Source organism: Phalacrocorax carbo, chromosome 5 (assembly GCF_963921805.1).
Source record: "Phalacrocorax carbo chromosome 5, bPhaCar2.1, whole genome shotgun sequence".
NCBI classification, from domain to species: Eukaryota; Metazoa; Chordata; class Aves; order Suliformes; family Phalacrocoracidae; genus Phalacrocorax; species Phalacrocorax carbo.
This window is the reverse complement of record NC_087517.1, coordinates 31,504,332-31,522,409: the sequence shown is the minus strand read 5'-3', so window position 1 is coordinate 31,522,409 and position 18,078 is coordinate 31,504,332. Positions and strand designations below refer to the sequence as shown.

General features: G+C 39.1%; 1 protein-coding gene across 5 annotated transcripts in view; it reads left to right on the top strand.

Annotated features, from left to right (window-relative positions):
• Nucleotides 1–18,078, top strand: part of SPATS2L (spermatogenesis associated serine rich 2 like) — an 83,902-nt gene that overhangs the window by 41,579 nt on the left and 24,245 nt on the right. For 4 of the 5 annotated variants that reach the window (XM_064451924.1, XM_064451925.1, XM_064451927.1 and 1 more), the window contains 3 exons: nt 10,151–10,259; nt 13,798–13,847; nt 14,357–14,597. In XM_064451924.1, the coding sequence (XP_064307994.1) occupies nt 10,151–10,259; nt 13,798–13,847; nt 14,357–14,597 (400 nt within the window). The remainder of the gene's footprint in view (nt 1–10,150; nt 10,260–13,797; nt 13,848–14,356; nt 14,598–18,078) is intronic. The other variant, XM_064451926.1, reaches the window with a different exon arrangement.

Sequence of the window (18,078 nt, the reverse complement as noted above, 5' to 3'; positions counted from 1 at the left end):
TGAGCCGGCGCTCCACTCCCCTCTTTTCTGCTCCCATTGTGGGAAAACACTGGTGGAGGTATCTGGAGGAAAAAAAAGGGGGGGGGGGAGCCGCAGGGACCTGGCTGTTAAAAGAAGACCTGACTTTACCTGCAAGAATAAACGAGAGATTCCGGAAAAAAAAAAAAGTCTAACCAAACTCCAGAAAATGTAAAAACTGAAGAAGGCCAAAAAGACAGGACACTACCATTTAGCAACCGAGACTGCCCAACAGATGAAGCCATGAAGACGAGAGGTCCACCACAAAAGCAGCTTGAGACCCTTGAGCCTGATTACCTACAAAGCCCCTCTGGGAATTACAGCAGCAGTTGGCTGATGGAAAAACCACAATGGTGTGACATGGTGACTCGGATCTAAAACGGACACGACTACAGAAACTGGTGCTAAAAACACAATAGATGAACAAGAGAACATAACTGTCATCACTGATACTAGAGCAAACCTCATTGGACACAAGGGAAAAGGCAAAAAAGGGAATCACAGAAAAAGCTTGCATGCCTGGGACTGCAATAAAAGACAGGCTCCTGGCTGGAGATTTACAAGCACAAATAATACACATCCTCTTCTCCAAGAAGTTCCAGGGAAGACAGTGACACAAGCCTGCGTTGGAATAAGTGACTAGTTAATGCCTCTAAGTAACAATGACTGTGACATACAGATGGACTGTGAAGGGATGGATGCAAAAATTAAGTCAGGGAATGAAGTACATAAAAGGCACAGAGGAAAGGAGACCTTGGAGTTCTGGAGCATGCATTTTAATGTACCTTAATGTACCTAATGTGTTCTGAGATGAGACTTGTCTGACATTCAGCCTTGCATGTTGCAGTGCAGAGGCCCGGACAGTTTATGCTGCATCTCTCGTGACTTTGTCATGACCTCATGTTGGCTGCAGAGAGATTAAAACAGAACAGACCTCATCGACACCTAAATCCAATGGCAAAACTCACCTGAGAAAAGCTGATGAACCTGCTTCCCTTTCCCAGCCATCCCCTGGTCCCAGAACCTTAGAAACCCCATGTCTTTTCCTGAACTGTCAGGGAGGGAACCCCACTCCTTCCTGACAGCTCCTATTCTGTATTTGCACACCTAAAGCCCTGTATCTGTCGCTCCCTGATAGCTGCTCTTCTGAACTGTGCCCTGCATTCTGTGAGCACTTTCTATCTTCTCGCTTCCTAGAGGCTCTGGGCTCTGCCACAGTCCCACAAAATAAGTGAAGTCACAGAATCACATAATGGTAGGGGTCATGAGGGGTGTCTGGAGATCATCTTGTCCAACCCCGCCCTGCTTGAGCAGGGTGCACAGGATTACGTCCAGGTGGATTTTGAGTATTTCCAGAGGAGACTCTACAACCTCTCTGGTTCCACTGCTCTGTCACCCTCAAAATAAAGAAGTTTTTCCTCAAGTCCTGATGCTTATAATCTATGAGGGGTCTGCTGCAAGATGTAAAAATTCTAGGGACAATATGATACTCTGTGGGCACTTGGGAAGGGCGATGAGCCATTCCATACCCTCGAAGACACTATGCCTTACATCTCTGCTGCTTTCTTCAGAAATGCCAAAACTCGATATACAGATATCACTGTATGGTGGCTCTTTCTGTCAGCAACAAACAGAGTAACTATAAAGCAACTGTAGTTTTAGAACCTACTCAGTAATGCCCTAGAAATACAAAGAAAGGGTTGAACCGGTAAGTCCTGTAAGGCTCTGTAAGACCCTACCCCTAGTTTGAGTCATAAGAGAATGCTACTGTAGTACTGATACTTGCATAATTCATTCTTGGCATTTCAGCTGAAATAGTTCATAAATGCAATAGATTAAACATTCTGTTTTCTCCCCCCCCCCCCCCCCCCCCCAAGAGATTTATATAAATGTTGGCCTGTGATGTCAGGAAGGCTAATGGAAGTTTCCATAGTTGGCAGAGGCTCCTGCAGCTGTGATACTCTTGTGGGGAGCCAGGACTGTTCTGATTATGATATTTTCATGCATATTTTCTGGAATAACACAAGTTCTGCATTTCAGCAGCCGCAAGGGTCGTTACATGCCTGCATAGCTAGTACAAGCAGAAGTTTACTGTCAGGATCTCAGAATAATTACCTCTGCCCTGATCCTTACTACTATAGTCTTCCTTCACTAAGCCACTCTCCCTCTTGCCTCTGATTATACTCATCTGTGCCTGAAAATGGAGTATAACTAAGAACTTGTTTTCTAGTATCAAGATTTTCAGAGGCTGAGTGTTATACGTAGGTCATATGAGCACAAGTTCACTGGATTAAGGGATAAAATTGGCCAAACTCATTGTCTTAACTCCAAAATAATTTCATAAAATCAATGGAGATATTCAAGCATTAACCTAGTACATTACCAGAAGAGGTACTGAGATCATGAATGACAAGGCCTCCAAAGAAGAAGCAGTTGGAGTGAGGAATACAAGTGATGTATTGTCTCCTGCAACAATCCGACCCTCTTAGTTTAACAACAGAAGGGTGAATATCAGGCACTCCCCAGGATAGCCATTCAGCTCTGGCATGTGATTTTGGTTTTGATTCAAAGAAATATTGGGAATTGTTCAAACTTCAGGACTTGTTGTTGGGCCTTTTTTGTTGTTGTTGTTGTTTTGTTTTGTTTTGTTTTAATTGTGTGTCTAAACATGTTTGAACAAGTGAGATCTGGTGTCAGCTGGAACTAGGAAAATACTCATTCAGATTAAAATCTTCCTCTTGGGATTCTGTTAGGAGTGAAGTTTTGCTGAAATTCTCCTGAAAGTCTTACTTTTTCATTTGTCATTTTAAGTGTCAGAGCTGTAGAGGCAGATAGGCAGGATTCTTTCATAAACTGCAAGAATGAAATTTTATTCAAATGTGTTTTGGGGGATTGTAAGTTTTGTTTACATTACACCATAACTGTGGTTTTCATAAGTGATAGTCAGCATGCAAGGAAAGAGTAGGATTCATAGTGGAAGGAGTGGAAGCAGTATATAAATTTAAAATCATACATTACAGAGGCAGATAGATAGTTTCCAGTCTGATTTCACTAGGTCTCCTTAAAGTTGACCTTTGTAGCCGTTCGTTACCCATTGTTGAAGTAGATGAACTTAGTCCAAAGACCATCAAAGTTGGTCAAAATGCACTTGTGTCACCTGATGAGCCATTTAACTTGCGTTAAAGATATTATAGATTCAGGTCTCTAAATACTGCTGTCATTATTCAAGCAGAACAGATCTTACAGAGCAAAACTTTTTAATATGTTCTTTCAGGATTCCTGAAATGTCTGGCTGTTCCATTTAATTAGTTTACAAATCTGGGGGATGGGGGCAACATAATAAATCCATTATGATTGCCTAAAGTACTTTACTGCAGCAAGTAGAATTTGTTTTGTCCTTATTGGGGATAAATGATCTGAAGATATCAGTGTGATAAATAGGTCATGTAGTGGAAAAAGAGGTGCAGACCTGATCAAAGCTGTTATTTTGCCCAAAAGGGATGTTAACAACATTTGTTCAGTGTCTCGTGATGAACTTGGTTAGTAAAGCTTCTGGAAAAATGTCTCAGAAGTAAGAAATAGGCTCTTAATGCAGTGAAGTCAAATATATTTATGAAATATATTTGTGTAGGAGTTCTCAAAAACCTTAAAAAATTCTGCCATGAATTATTTTTAAAATACATTTTCCTGCTTAATGTAGCCAGGACATATGCTAATGCTAAATTCCTAGATTATAGAAACCAGCAGACTTCTGCAGATAGCCCTCCTTCTTCTTACAGGATTCTTACAGGGTCAACCCCAGTTGAAGGTGTAATCTGGTTGAATGTGGACTACACTGGTACCTGTCCCTTGATTGCAGTGGATATGTGGTGTATGTGTGTACATAAAGATTAGCTACTGACATGCCGTAAAAACGAAGTAAGGAAATGTCTGGGTATTTGTTGATCACCATAATTCTAAATGAATTTAGCTCTCAACATAGAGAAAATCTCTTGTTCTTAATGTTTAGTACAAAGCGAAGGTGGATCTGCATTGGTGTTCCTAACCAAGCATAAGTAATAATATTTCTAACTGAATAAATGACCATAATAGTAACTTACTTGAAGTGGATTAGAGCAACTGTGTTCAGGGGTTTCAGAACAGCCGTGAGCTTTCAGCAAAGGCTAATTTGTCACTATGTCAGAAATATATAAACAAATTCTCTGAACCCCGGATATACTACTTATTCACCAGACACATCCTCTCTGAGATGATGCCAAGGGGGAGCAGATGGAGTAGAGCAGCAAACAGGCAACCATTGATTCCATGTTGTTACAGTTGCCTGGGAACCATTTGAAACTTGACAGAGAACCTGAAGAACTCGGAGGAATACACAGCAATGTCACCTTGGTTCTGGGTGTGGAGCAGGTAATCTGCTGTCACAACTTTTCAGGCAGGCTGTGTTTCATTTTGAGCTTGACTTATCTCGAAAGTCTCATGAGATGGATGTTCATGAAAGCTTCAAGTAAGATATCATGAGAGGTTAGAATTTCAGTGTCTTCCACTCCTCTGTGCCATGCTCCTCAGAAGTAACCTGTTACTGAATTTGTTTATTTGGGGGGAGCAAGCCAAAAATTTTCCCCAAGTGAGATTGCCTATAGTTTAACAGTAATCCTCAGAAAAAATAGTCAAGTGTATCTGAGCAGACCTTGGGGATTTTATTTTGGGGTAGAACCAGCTTATCAGAGGAGACTTGGAACCTTTTTCAATTTTGATATCAATTCTGGGCAGTCCTCAGCAACTTTTATGAGAGACTGATAAAAATAACCTCATGGCTGTGGAATTCTTTTCCTAATGAGGCACAACCTGGCTCGATGTAGCAACTTTAACAGGGCTTGAGCAAGCTTTTCAAGCTAAGTGTGTGCTTAAGGCTTCAGCTCAGAAAAGTGGTTTTAAAATCTTCTAAACTTTGAACTAACTTTAGCCTTATCCAAAAGAGTAGTTAGGTCCGCAGGAATTAAATGCATGCTTGCAAGTTAGGTCTCTGGGATCATGGATTTAAGTGGAGGTGGATGTGAGTTCTGCCTTCCATGTTCTTGAGCATACACAGTTGTTTTCAAGATCACAGCTTTATATTTTAGATCTGTGATTGCTTTAAAGTAGCTTTTGTAAGCTGAAATTCTGAGCAAGTCATCTTAGTAGTAAACAAAGAAATGTGCTTTCTGGTCAGGCTACAGGAGGGAAAGCCTAGGAATTTAACTACTGTCAGTGAAGGCTTCTCGACTAATGCTGACATTAACAAACAGTACAATTATCTGTGGTTCAGAAGGTATGTTACTGAATTCCCTTCATGTCCCAGAATGTTTGTCCAGCATCCAGATGATGACAGAAACTCACTGGGAATCTACACTGGGTAAAGACAGGATGATTCACGAAATCATTAAAATAGTTGAATTCCTTGTAGTCTGTCTGGTAATGTTGTTCATCCTATGATCAGGTTTCAGCAAGTAGGAGGAAAATGTTTTCTCCCACATACACGGAAATAAATCTAATGAAGTAGACTGCTGTGAGTTTGTTCCTGCAGACTGTTAGGTATTAATGCAGTGTCACTGCATGAGAGGCAATTCTTTGGCTCTTCTACTTTTTTTTTTTCATCCTTTAGGATGTTAAATATTTTAAAAAAGGAATTTGTTGATGAGGAGTCATACAATATTGGATTATTGTAGTTCCATAATCTGTTGCTTACATGTTGAGAAGATGGACTTTCTTGGAGAGTTTGAGGACTGTAAGTTTAGAGAAAGTTGGGAATTATCTCCTGACCTGGAATCACCCTATCATACCCTTAATAAAAATGAGCTCTATATAGTTTTGTGGGTTAGGAAGTAACTGACTTCTCTCAGTCAGCTGGAGACTTGTAAGCAGTTGAGGTGTGTAAAACGTACTAGCAAAAGGGCTGGTTTATCACCTGAACTAGCAGGTGAAGCAGAGGGTAGCCAGCATACCTGGGCTGTTCACATCCAGCCCTTTAATATATCTCCCACTTGTCATCTTGTATTTGTCAAGCATTGCTGGAGCTTTGCTGTGCCTCTGTTCGTCACACTCTGTGATACATCTCTTATGACCTTCAGCTGTAGAAGTGTATTTGTGTTAGGTTTATGCTGTCAGGAAGGTTGTCTACCCCTCCCTCTGGCATTTTCTTTTGTATCGCTGTGTCCCTTTCCAGAGATACATGGGACATGTTTTGCATGTGTGGACAGACCTGAGCTTCATAGAAATCTACATGTTTTTGAAATCAGGGTGAAAGGACTAAGAGGTGGAGTATTGGGGACCTCAAAATTTGCATTTCTAGGCTAAAAGTCTGTTGTGACCTAGTCTCCCTCAACATGCCTTGTCTTCCTCCCAGATACAGTGTCAGCTCACAATTTGGGGCTTGCAGCCATTTGTCAATAAATTCTGGATGTCCAGAAATTGCTGACGTTTTCATTGCCTGTGAACAACAGTTCCAGTGTATTCTGGATGAAAGCATCAAACAGTGCATATGTTGGAGACCTGATGTCTGGCACATAGATGTGTCTGTCCTTGAAATTCTAGAAAATTCCATTTTGTTCCTAAAAATTTTTAAGAAAAAATATTTTATTTCAGAGCAAAACCTTTTGGAATTTCTCGTCTGAAATTCTGGGTTTGTGTCTGCTTTTGATGTTTCAGAACAGAGCAGTGTATCTATATACTTTTTTCTAATATTGACATATCCTACTGGTTGCAAATTTTGGTTTTCATTTATCTTATCCCACATAAGTCACTGCAGAAATCTGGAAAGCAGAAACACTAACAACTTGTAGGTATCCCGGATATCATAGCATACATATACAAGAGAAACAGATTAAGATCCAGCTTCTGATGTGGAATTTCCTAAGTTCTGGATACTTTACTTTGCAAGCTGATGTTCTTTTCCTGAGAAATTTTTTCATGAATCTTCTTAACTTTTTGGTTTTCTAAATGGAAAGATAAACAAATCTATATTTTGTACAACAGTCAACAAAGGATGTTGTTGGGTTTTGGCAGTAGAACTGTTGAGCTCTGCAGTATGTTAATGTTCCCTAAACGAAATTTTTATATAATCCCACTAAAATGGGACTGTGTCCAGTGTTGGTCATATGCTTAATTTCTTCTCTCTGTATTGGCGAGTATTCCTCCTAAGATCATAATCTTGCCTTTTTTGGGGTTGTCTTCACAACTAGAATATTTCCATAACCTTTTTGTATTTAATCAAAGAACTAGTTGGACGAAGCACAGTTTAGCTTTTAATTCTGTTTTTTCTATTAATCAAAAATTTCTTAACAAAGACCATACAGTGCAAATCAAGTCTTCAGTAGATTCTGTAGGCTAAAATATAGTCTGCCTGGTCGAGTTCTTGTGTGTCAGTGGTCTCCACCCCACAGATGTTCTTCTTAATGTCTTTAAGAAGTTTCCAAACTGCAGCGTGTGGCGAGTTGCCTGATCCATCCTGTGGTCTTGGCCTCACTTTGTTGTTTCCAGATGCTTCCTGAGGCTTCCAGACCTTTCATAGCAAAAAAGAACCTAGAAGCTGTATGAAATTCCCATGCTTATATTTAAAGATTGTTAGAACACACTAGATATTTCCTTTTACTATTTTTCCTGTAAGCAGTTGCCACAAGGACATTACGTAACTTTGAGTAGGCAGAGAGATGATCCACATGATTGTGAAAGAAGAGGGGAAGTTTTTGTGAGAATGTGAAGATGTAATCCACATGGTGGAAATGTTTGGCAACTACCAGCTTGAACATAAAATGGGCTGCTGCTTGTGGTCTGCTCTGTCCTAGTGTCTTTGCCAACTTTTATTGTTATGGAGCCAGCTCAGTTCATACTTGTAGCTTTATCAGTTAATAGTGTGCCTGTGCCCACAATCAGAAGATAAATAAAATTTCCTTTTCCAGGGCTTTCTCTGCACATCCTGTTGATTTGGGTTGGTTTTCACTTGAATGTCTGATGTGCATAGGGAGCTACGCTCGTTACTTCCCCCCCCACACATACATATCAGCTGACAAGATACACTTGAGCAGACAGATTTTCTGGATAGTTTCTGGCCTCTGGTTCAAGTGGTCCAGTTGACAGTCTAGCCTGTCTGAACTTCCAGCATAAAGTTACCTGTGTTTACTAGAGACTCCAAAGCAGCTAGCTGTTGGGTTGGGTCCTAGCTTGTGGGCAAGCTTTGTCCAGTCATAGGGTGCCAAATTATTAGATAGGCCTTTGGAAAGGGTCCTTGGGAAGTAGACAATCAATTTAACTCCACTGCCCTCCAAATTATGATTGCAGCCTGAGTTAACCAAGGCTAGACTTGCCATTTGAAATGTGTTGTGGGCAAATATGAAGCTGCAAAGAGATATGTGCTAAGATGATGGACAGGAGCAGAGTAAATCGTACTAAGTTGATGTACTAAAGTTGGGTGCTTAAGTTAGAAAGTGGCCTTCCTTACACAGTGGAAGAGATGAGATCATCTAGAAAGCATCCTCCAGGAAGTTTGATGCTGTGTGGATTTAGCTGAAGCAAGTATCAACCTTTTGCAGTGCTGACGCTAAGTCCAGCAGGCATCATGAATCAGAGCCCTCAATCACTGCGTTAACAGAATCTGAGTTGAGTCGTGGCTTACGTTAGTATACAGGACAGGGAAATAACAGTGGTTGAAGAGTGGGGTGAACATACTACAGCTAAATAGGATTTTTGGTTATAAATCTGAGCATTTAAGTGTTCTGAATTACCTTGTGGTGTGTCCACTGATTGAGACACCGTAAAGGGAACCTAGATAGATTGTTCTTCAGCTGAGACAATGTAGTGCAAATATTCTCACCATGTAAGCCAGCCTAGTTCCCTTAAACAGATCTATCTTCACATATTATTTTTTTTCACAAATTTATTTCACAGTATAATAAAATGACCACCAGTGCTTCATAATCAGAAATTAGTCTGATGACATTGTGATGCGGTAAACAAAGTACACCCTAATCAAGGATGTATTTCCACAGAAAGATGGCAAAGGGTGCCAGATAAACATTTGCAGTGGAATAACAAGTTTCTAATAGTAAATACATGCTGGATAGTTTGACACAGAAGCTCACAAAGCTGATCTGGAGCAACTAGACTGGTTTTGGCACCAATTCTCTTGTTTTTTTTTCAGAGAACTACTGTAGGCTTGTGTTAGTTTTGCTAATTATATTTAACCAAGTATTTTTATTTTGGTACTACCTAGTAAACCTTATCTAGCATTAAAACAATACTATAATTAAGTTTCATGTAACTGTTTACTTTCAGCTGTATTACATGGGCATGAGAAAGTAAATCATCAACATGATTCCAATAGGAATATTTTATTTAAAATATAGGACTTTGAATTACCATTTGGTGTAAGTGGATACTGAAGGCAATGCAGCAATAGCAAACGCTGTGAAATTGAAGCATGGCATGCCAGAATCACTGTGGGTGTAACACCTCATCCATCAGCAGAGCTTCCTGAAGGAAGCATTTCGTTTCTCATGTCCTTTTTTCTGGATTTTGTTATACAAGCTTCCTGGCCACATATATATATGGAACGGCAAACCAAATTTGTGCTGAGCAGCCACTAGAGCTTTTAAAAATCACACTGTTTTCTTTTAGCCTGTGACTATTTTCATTCATATGGCTGTTTTCCAGATGTCAAAAAGACACAGTCATAACTTGGATGTAGCAAGGCCATGCAGCAGCCTTGTTGAAGTAGTTGTGTACTCCGTAAGTTTGTAGAGGTGGTGTGTCTTGTTAAGTTGCATGGCAGCAAATGGAACATTCAGGAAAGAAGCATAAGGCCAAACTCTGTAAGTTTAGTTAAACTAGTTCTCCCACTGTGATTGAGGGTAGGACTTGGTTCAAGGCTTACTGGCTACCAGTTCTATGATTTGGTCTCTTGAATAAATTGTTTTCATTAGTTGTATGGGCCAGGTAGGGAGAGCATGGGTATCGCTTCATACAGATACATTGTTGTATACTTGTACGCATGTTGTGTATAATGTGTATTTATATAAACATGCATGGGCACAGAGGTACTTTGTTTCTAAAGGAGTATGATAAACCCATATATTATTGTCTTCCATTTTTTTCCTTCCAGATTAATGCGATCCGATCAATTGTCCCAAACAAAAGCAACAATGAGATAGTTCTGGTGTTGCAGCAGTTTGATAACAATGTAGACAAGGCTGTTCAAGCTTTCATGGATGGTGAGTACAGTGTACCTTTTTCACTAAGGCATGAGGGATTCAACTGCAGGCTAAAATATTTGTTGTCTCTAGTGGCTCAAAATACATTCTGTTGTTCTGTTGAAATTCAGATGATTGTGATGCTTAGAAAGTTCATTTTTTTTATAACTGAGCCTCCTGTCTGTCTTTGCTTCTTCACAGTATGAATTTGACATGGCTGTACTATCTGACTTTGCAGTTTTTGGTGCCATTCTTGTTGCAGACCTTCTTTATTCTGCATGAAAGTTAATGCTCTTTACAGTAAATGCGTGAGAATAAGATTCACTGTTGAAGATACAGTAACTAAGATGAATTTGGGATAGTTGTGAAGCAGATAACCAGGCCCATAAACCCTGAACTTGATGCATACATTGACATTCAAACCTCAATCTGAATTTTGTAAATAGCCTTGACATTTATAAGGGCTGAATCAAGACTCCATTGAAAGTTTGAGCCATTCTAAATCTGGATCTGAGTTTGTATTTTGCATCATGAGACCATGAAAGGTCACTTGTATTTAAATAACACTTTTCTGACAAATATATAATGGCAAGGATTTTGAACTTTCACCAAAGTCTGTAAGAACCCTTTGCAGGAATAATAGCATACCATGAGCAAATCCTTTCAAAATCTTTGTAGCTTTGGGCTGCTTAAAAGATACTAGAAGTTCAGTGGTCTCAAAAGCTCTGTGTATCTTAAAAATGCCTCATAGTGTTGATTTGCCATCTCACCAAGCTGCTTATTTCATATGTATTTTACTTCAGAATAGTTCTTGGTTGGGTTTGGATTAATTTTCTAAAATGTATCAGCCAAAAAGCATTATGATGTACTAGGAATTACTTACCAATATACAAAAAGCAGATCTAAGCAAACTGGACTATTTATAAATGCATCAGAATTCTTCCATCTGATCTAAATGGTGCCTTTTGATTCAAACATCTGCATAGGCACATTTTGACAGATGTAAGGAAATCAGAGTTTGTTTACACACAGAGAAAGGAAAATGCAATGCATCTAGCTAACAATAATTTTGTTTTCCTGTAATATATGTTGGGGGAAAGTAGTGGAGGGTTGCTCCATGATTATTCAGTAAGTTCCTTTCATTTAGTTTATTTTGTCTTAAGTTGCCATTGCTTGCTTGTGGTCTCTGAGTTGTTTCCAATGGCTCCTCAAAAGGGGAAGTGCTTTCATAGCCACGCGTTGTCATCTGCTATGAGGAAGAAACAGGGCAAAAGCAAGCCTTGCAAGAGTGCAACAAAGTCTTGAAGAAAAGCAAGCTATTGTAACCCAAGGTCAAATGATCTTTGTTTGAAATTCACCAGTTTGATCATTGTGCCTTGAGTTCAGAAGTCTTTGCAAGTAAGCATCTGAAAACAGCTAGTATTTCTTACTGTCTAGAAACAGCATGAGAAAAGACATGTGTCCATTCAGCTGCCACTGTGGATAAAATTAATCTAGCACTTTGAATATCTTTTTCATATGAAAGACAAAAATTGCTAAGATTGAAATATCACAATTGCAGAGAATGCATTTCCGCATGCAGTGAAAAACACAGGGATGGCCGTGCTGAGTGAAAAGGCTGAGCACACCTCCATTTAATGCTTCTCTCAGAGGTGCTGCATGCAGAATCAAGAAAAGTTCAAATTTAGTTTCCTGAGACCAGCTCCTGTTTTGCTTCATATCTGGAGTGGCATATAGGTGATATCTCTATAATAAATTTACTTCCGTGTATGGTATTTGAGTAAAATAACATATCAGTTCAAATGTTGTACTTGCTGTGTTAGTGTTTACACAATTAAGCATAATCAGAAGGTCTGTTCAGCTGCTTTGTAGATGTGTTCAAGAAAATATACTGGTGGGTTCAAGTGGGGGCTTTGGGACTTGCGCAGTTAGTGCATTTCCAACAGGAGGAAACTGGGGTTAGTTGGGTGAATCCCTAAAATAGCCCTCACCATGCATAGTATTCACAGGGAAGCTGAAGGAAGCAAAGCTAAGACAACACCAGCCAACACAGAAAGAGCGTTGGACGATACTGTGAAAACAGTTAACAAAGCTGTCAAGGGAAATGGCATATTTTCAGCAGCATGGAGTAAAATGGGCAGCAAATGTCTGGGTGTTTTTCTACATACTGAAACATGGTATCTGCCAAAAGGTAGCATACCTTTAGGAGAGGGGATTCTATTTATATAAGTATGTATGTGTATAACTAAATATAGATATATATAGCTATACATAAAATAGTTTTCTTAGCCTTCTGTCTGTGTTGTCATGTCCTAGGAAACAAAATATGGCTTTGATAGATTTCATACATGTTTTTTTCACAATTTAACAAGTTAGGCTTAGCACTGTTAGCAAGACATGTCATCTTTTCTAATGTGCCTGATAGACTCACCAGATAATCTTGGATCTGGATTATTGTGACAGAAAAATAATTTTGGTACATTTGAAAACCTTGCATGCCTTTGGCTGACTACAAGTTGATGACTCATGGTCTGAAAACAGCATTACTACTTCATACTAATATCAAGAGTTCACTGAAATGAGTGAGAAGAATGGCTGAGTATGAAACACATTTGGAAAGGATAATAAATTAATATTTACTAGAATTATGCAGTGATGGTAAAGTGATTTTTAAATTCAAGCCGAAGACCTTTAACCTGGTTGTGATTAAAAGGGTTATCATGGCAGATACTGCCATAGTAGTTTGGATGATGATTCAGACTGCATGCTTACCATGAGTGTCTGTCATCAGCTTTAGGGCCCAGGAGAAAAAAAACCAATGATGTTAACTAGATGCGGAAGAGTTTTCTTCTAATGTGGCAGCTGGTGCTGGTCTGACCAAGGCTCTGCTTGCTTTGTTCCATAAATTTATCTAACCAACTCATTAGGGCTGGCAGACAGAATTTCAAGTATACAAAATTCTAATAATTTTTCAATACAAATTTTAACAATTTTTGTCTGCCAGGCCTAAGTTTACTGTGTCTGTGTGATGCAGAATTTCTGCAGGAGTCCACAAAATTACTCTTTTGGATGCTAATTGAGTCTTAATTTTTATGTTCTTATGTCTTCTGAATATGACAGATAACATATAGGAAGAACACAATAAAAATGCCAAAGGATTTTAAAACGTGTGGAAGCTCTAGAGTCAGGGTGGACTATCTGGTTTACCCAGTGTTTATACTAGGGTGCTGAGAAGCTTCCCTTTTCAGGCAAGAGATTTGAGTGTTGATTTTTCTGGGGCTTATGCTAGTGATTTAAATTAGGCACTCACTTCACTTTGTGGAATGAAGGCCATAAAAAGCAATACTGTAAGTAGTGCATCCACTGTATGTAGTGTAATCAAATAAAACAGGTAACTAAAAAGGAGAAAGCAGTTCTCATTTTGTTCTACTCACATAAAAGAATTTGCAACAACAAATGGAAATGCTGCCCAGCTAGGAGACTAGAAACTGTTCTCGAACACATTTATTCTTTTCATAGCTGAACTTTTCTTGAAATGTGTTATCTTTTCTTTCTCTAGGCAGTGCAACTCAGGTTCTAAAAGAATGGAACATGACAGGGAAAAAGAAGGTAAGAACTTGCTCTTGAGAATCAAAGCATTCAGACCATTTATCACCTGTTTGTAGTTGAATGTAGTACTTTTATTTTGGCCAGTACTTTGTCTGCCTTTGCTAACATAGTTGACTTCATACCTGTAGACAGAATACTTGACAGCAAATGTATGTATTAGCTTTAATCCTGTTCATCTGTTGCTATCTCTCTAGCCCAGTGTTCTGAGAGAATTTCTGGGACAGCACATGTGTGTACATGTGTGTGGGAGCCAGACCCTGGACAAGTACAGAACAAATCCCAAAACAGCCCATGTGCAGAAACACTTTTAGAAACCAATTGTATCCTGCATAGTCACAGCCAGTTATAGTGCTAGTTTTTGCTGTATAGCACAGCATGGCCTGTAAACATCATTACACTGATGTCACCTGTATAGCATTTAAGAGCATGGACAATTTACTGATTATATTTTGAGTTTATATGAGTTGCACTGAGTGATGTGTCTGTTTTTGCAATATTTCTCCATTTAGAACAATAGGAGAAAAAGAAGCAAATCTAAACAGCACCAAGGCAATAAAGATCCTAAAAACAAGAGTGGTGGACCTGAGAAGGCATCTCAAGAGCTCCAGGGAGTATATGACTGCCATCTGAATGGATGCTCTAAAGACAGCTCTTGCAGTGGTTCTGCCAATCAGAAACTGGAAGCCACTTCTCTTAAGAACAAAGGCTCAGGATTTGTAGACTCAGCGCTGCTCTGTCCAGAAACCACAGGTCAGTTCATCTGACACAAAACACCTTTTTAACTGGCAATAGCCAAGCCCTCATTTACATAAAGATAATGGTATTTTTATTGCCATGAAGTTGAAAATGATAAAAAGAATTTGGGGAGAGGTGTTTGTGCAAAATAATGCACATAGCTATTAAAGTCATGCAAGCAGATCTATATCTGGGCACAGTTTGCCTTGCAATATGTTTCCTTACAAAATGTCTTTTTTTTTTTTTTAGAGGCAAAATGATCAAATTATAATTAGAGGCCCAGCTGATATAGATTATTACAGGTATAAATACAGAAGAATGCAGGGTTAGAAAATGGCTTGACTGTAAAATGGTGACAGAAGCGATAAAGTCGCTCATCTGGAGCAAAGTCATTTGAGCAGTATGAGCTTGTGGCATATTACAGTATTTCTTTATTACCTAGTCTAGACTAGTCCATTTTTTCTTTTTCACATCTTCTCTGAATAGGCTGGTCACAGTAGATCTCTGCTGGCTTTCCCTAACAGGAAAGGGAGGGCCTTTGAGGAAAGGCAGTCTAATAGCCTCTTAGTACACACATGATTCTGCTAGGGTCTAGATACTGATCCTGAAACTCTGGGGGACAGTAACACAGAGAGCTCTTCCCCACTGGGTTGTAGTAGATACAGAGTTATGATTATAGCAACATCAATTAAAACAAACCTGTTCTGGGGGAGAGGCTCTGTGAAAGCTTTTGCCTTCAAGTATCCTTTTTTAAAGATCATATTTAATTGTACTGGTAATGGTTTTTCAGCGCTTCGCATGTCAAACTTCTGACAGCCCGAGATTATTGCTGCTGTTGGTATTTTCTGCTTTCCTACCTGTGTCTTAAGAAGTATAGAAGACTGCCTTAAAATAACTTTTCTTGGAAATCCCTTTTTCCATGGTTGCAAATACAGTTCTCAAACCTCATTTTAAAGGAATGTGCCCAGTGGATAATTTTCCTGAAATAAATTCTCTGCTGCTTCCAGATGACTTTGGTGGTGCCAGCCTCTGGTCAATTAAATGAAAACACTGGAACATATAGCAGCCAGCCAAAAAAATTAACTACTTATCAAGAAATTTTGTCCTAAGAATTTGGTGCTTTGCAAAGGATCAGAGATACTCTTCCTGCCCTTGCTAAAGGTTCCCACTTAGTTTAGATAGAATTTGCCATAAGTCAGAAAATTCTGCATTTCCATAATAATAAAAGCATTCTTGCCACTTATTTTGAGAGGTGTAAACATTTGTGGTATAAATATATGTCTAGCTCCCATGTCAAACTTCTTAGAGTTGCTTTTTTTGAAACAGTACCTGCATGAATAAAGGTACATAGCCTGAATTGTCCATGCACGGGGAGTGTTTTCTAGGGGGCAACAGACCTGAACACAAGACTACCCATGCTCTTAGTGATCTTTTTCTCTGGCATTGGGATTGAGTCCTTTTTTTTCTCTTTGATGTGAGAGTTGTACATACCAAGGGCAAAAAGTACCTCAGAATTTTATTTTGCTTTTACAAGTGACAAATGAGGTATTACCATAGCTTTGCACTTGTTATAAACTTTTACACATATCCCGTTTCAAAAACAGGGTAGAGAGGAGAAAATAAAAGAAAAAGGCAGAAAAGAAAGGAAAGGAAATGGAGAGGAAGGAAGACCTGAAACTTTAATATTAAAGTTTCCTTTGCATAGTAAAATAAGTTCCTTGCAATTTGTTTAATACAGAGAAGGAAAGAGTTTCTTCTTCATTTTCAGTTGCACTAGAATCCTCGTCTTTGCAGCCAGTATGATAGCTACTTTCTTAAGGTCAAAAGCCACCTATGTACATATTGTTAAATTTGTGCTGAAATGAATGGCACTAATTAGAAGAGAAGGGTGATGCAAATCCCTCAGGGGCCAACAGCTGTGCCCTTGTAGTTTCTGAGCAAGTCACACAAACTGTTCTAAACCAGTTTGAAGTGCTGAAGCGAGTCCAAAGTGCACCCATTTCATATTGCTCCCCTTGTGTTGTAATCTCCTTTGTTTTGTCCTTGTCTGGCTTGTTTGTTTTGGTTCCTTTCCTGTCAAATTAATGTTACTGTAGTCATTTCACCATCACCTTCAGAAAGCTCACGGTTCAGAACGATCATGAGAAATGAAGCACAAAATTCAAGGCCCTGGAAAGCCAAATTGCCTCATCATGGAGGGCCTTAGGGAGCATTTCAGGTGCTCTCCCTCTCAATATCTTGAAGAGGAAAAGGCCCCGAATAAACCAGATTACTTCAAAATGATGACCAGAACAAACCCTCCAACTCTCCTTAAAGTCCTTGGCAGCACAGGATCTGAAGGACGTGCAGCTACCCTTCCTGTGCATGCCCTTATAAAGAAGGGGCATGAATGCACTGAAAGGTTATTTAATACTGTCTTGCCATGCTATTACTTTTGCAGGAACTTGGGTAAAACCACACACAAATCAGATACTGATCTCTTTCGTACTTTTTAAAATTGTTTTTCATGTAGGATGATTTTTGGTGAATCCTTCAAGCTTCCTGTTTATATCTCAAGAAAGGTTTTTCTCTTCTTTCAGCCAAAGAATCCATTGAGGTTCACTTTATTTAAAAGGTTTTGAATGGCAAGCTGTTACAAAAAGATAAACCGCTCATTTTGCAGGTGGCAGCTCAGCAGATTTCAAAACAAGTTTATTTGGGCTGCTGCTATTATTGGCAGGTCTGGTAATACTTAATGGTTAATACAGCCAAGGTCACACGTTAGACTAGTGCTGAAGTTCCAAGCCACCATGTACCAAACCCTGTAGCAGTTTACTTGTAGGTACTATTACCCAAACCTTTGACTTCTCTTTCAAATATTTGAGAGAGACTTTGTCCCTAGATTTTGTTATATGTGTTTCTTAGCTGGCCCAATTCTTCAGAGATTTGATGCAGACTTTCTCGGTCTATTTTTAATTGTGTTGATTGTCGTCAATCAAATTTGAAAGTTCAGTTGCAGCATACTAAGGTATTGTTTGCTAGCTATGTTGGTGATCTTGCTACTGGGTTTCAAAGTAGCTTGTGTGTCATTTTTGGAAGAAATAGTGTCAAAGTATATTGCAGACAAAAGATGATTAAAGAGTTTTTAGAGTATAACCATTGCTCTAGATTACTTTCTTTAGGCAAAAAGCTGTCAGTTTGTCATTTATCTTGACAAGTATACCAAAGCTTCTAATTAAATGCAGTAAATAATTATTTTGCACTTTAACAACAAATTTCACAAGATCTAATCTTGGGGACGGAACCCAGTGTCCCTGGCCTTTCTCTATATCTTGGCTGATAGACTGCTTGTTTCTAACTGTCTGTTGGAGTTATTTGGCAAGGCCAGCCTCAACTGACCATAAAAAGAATGTTCTTTATGAATCAAAGCTATCTGCATTAGTGTGATGTGCAGCCAGGGTTGCACAAAGTTAACGGCAGTTATCTCGGAACGGAGTTGCTGGCTATGTGTAGATCC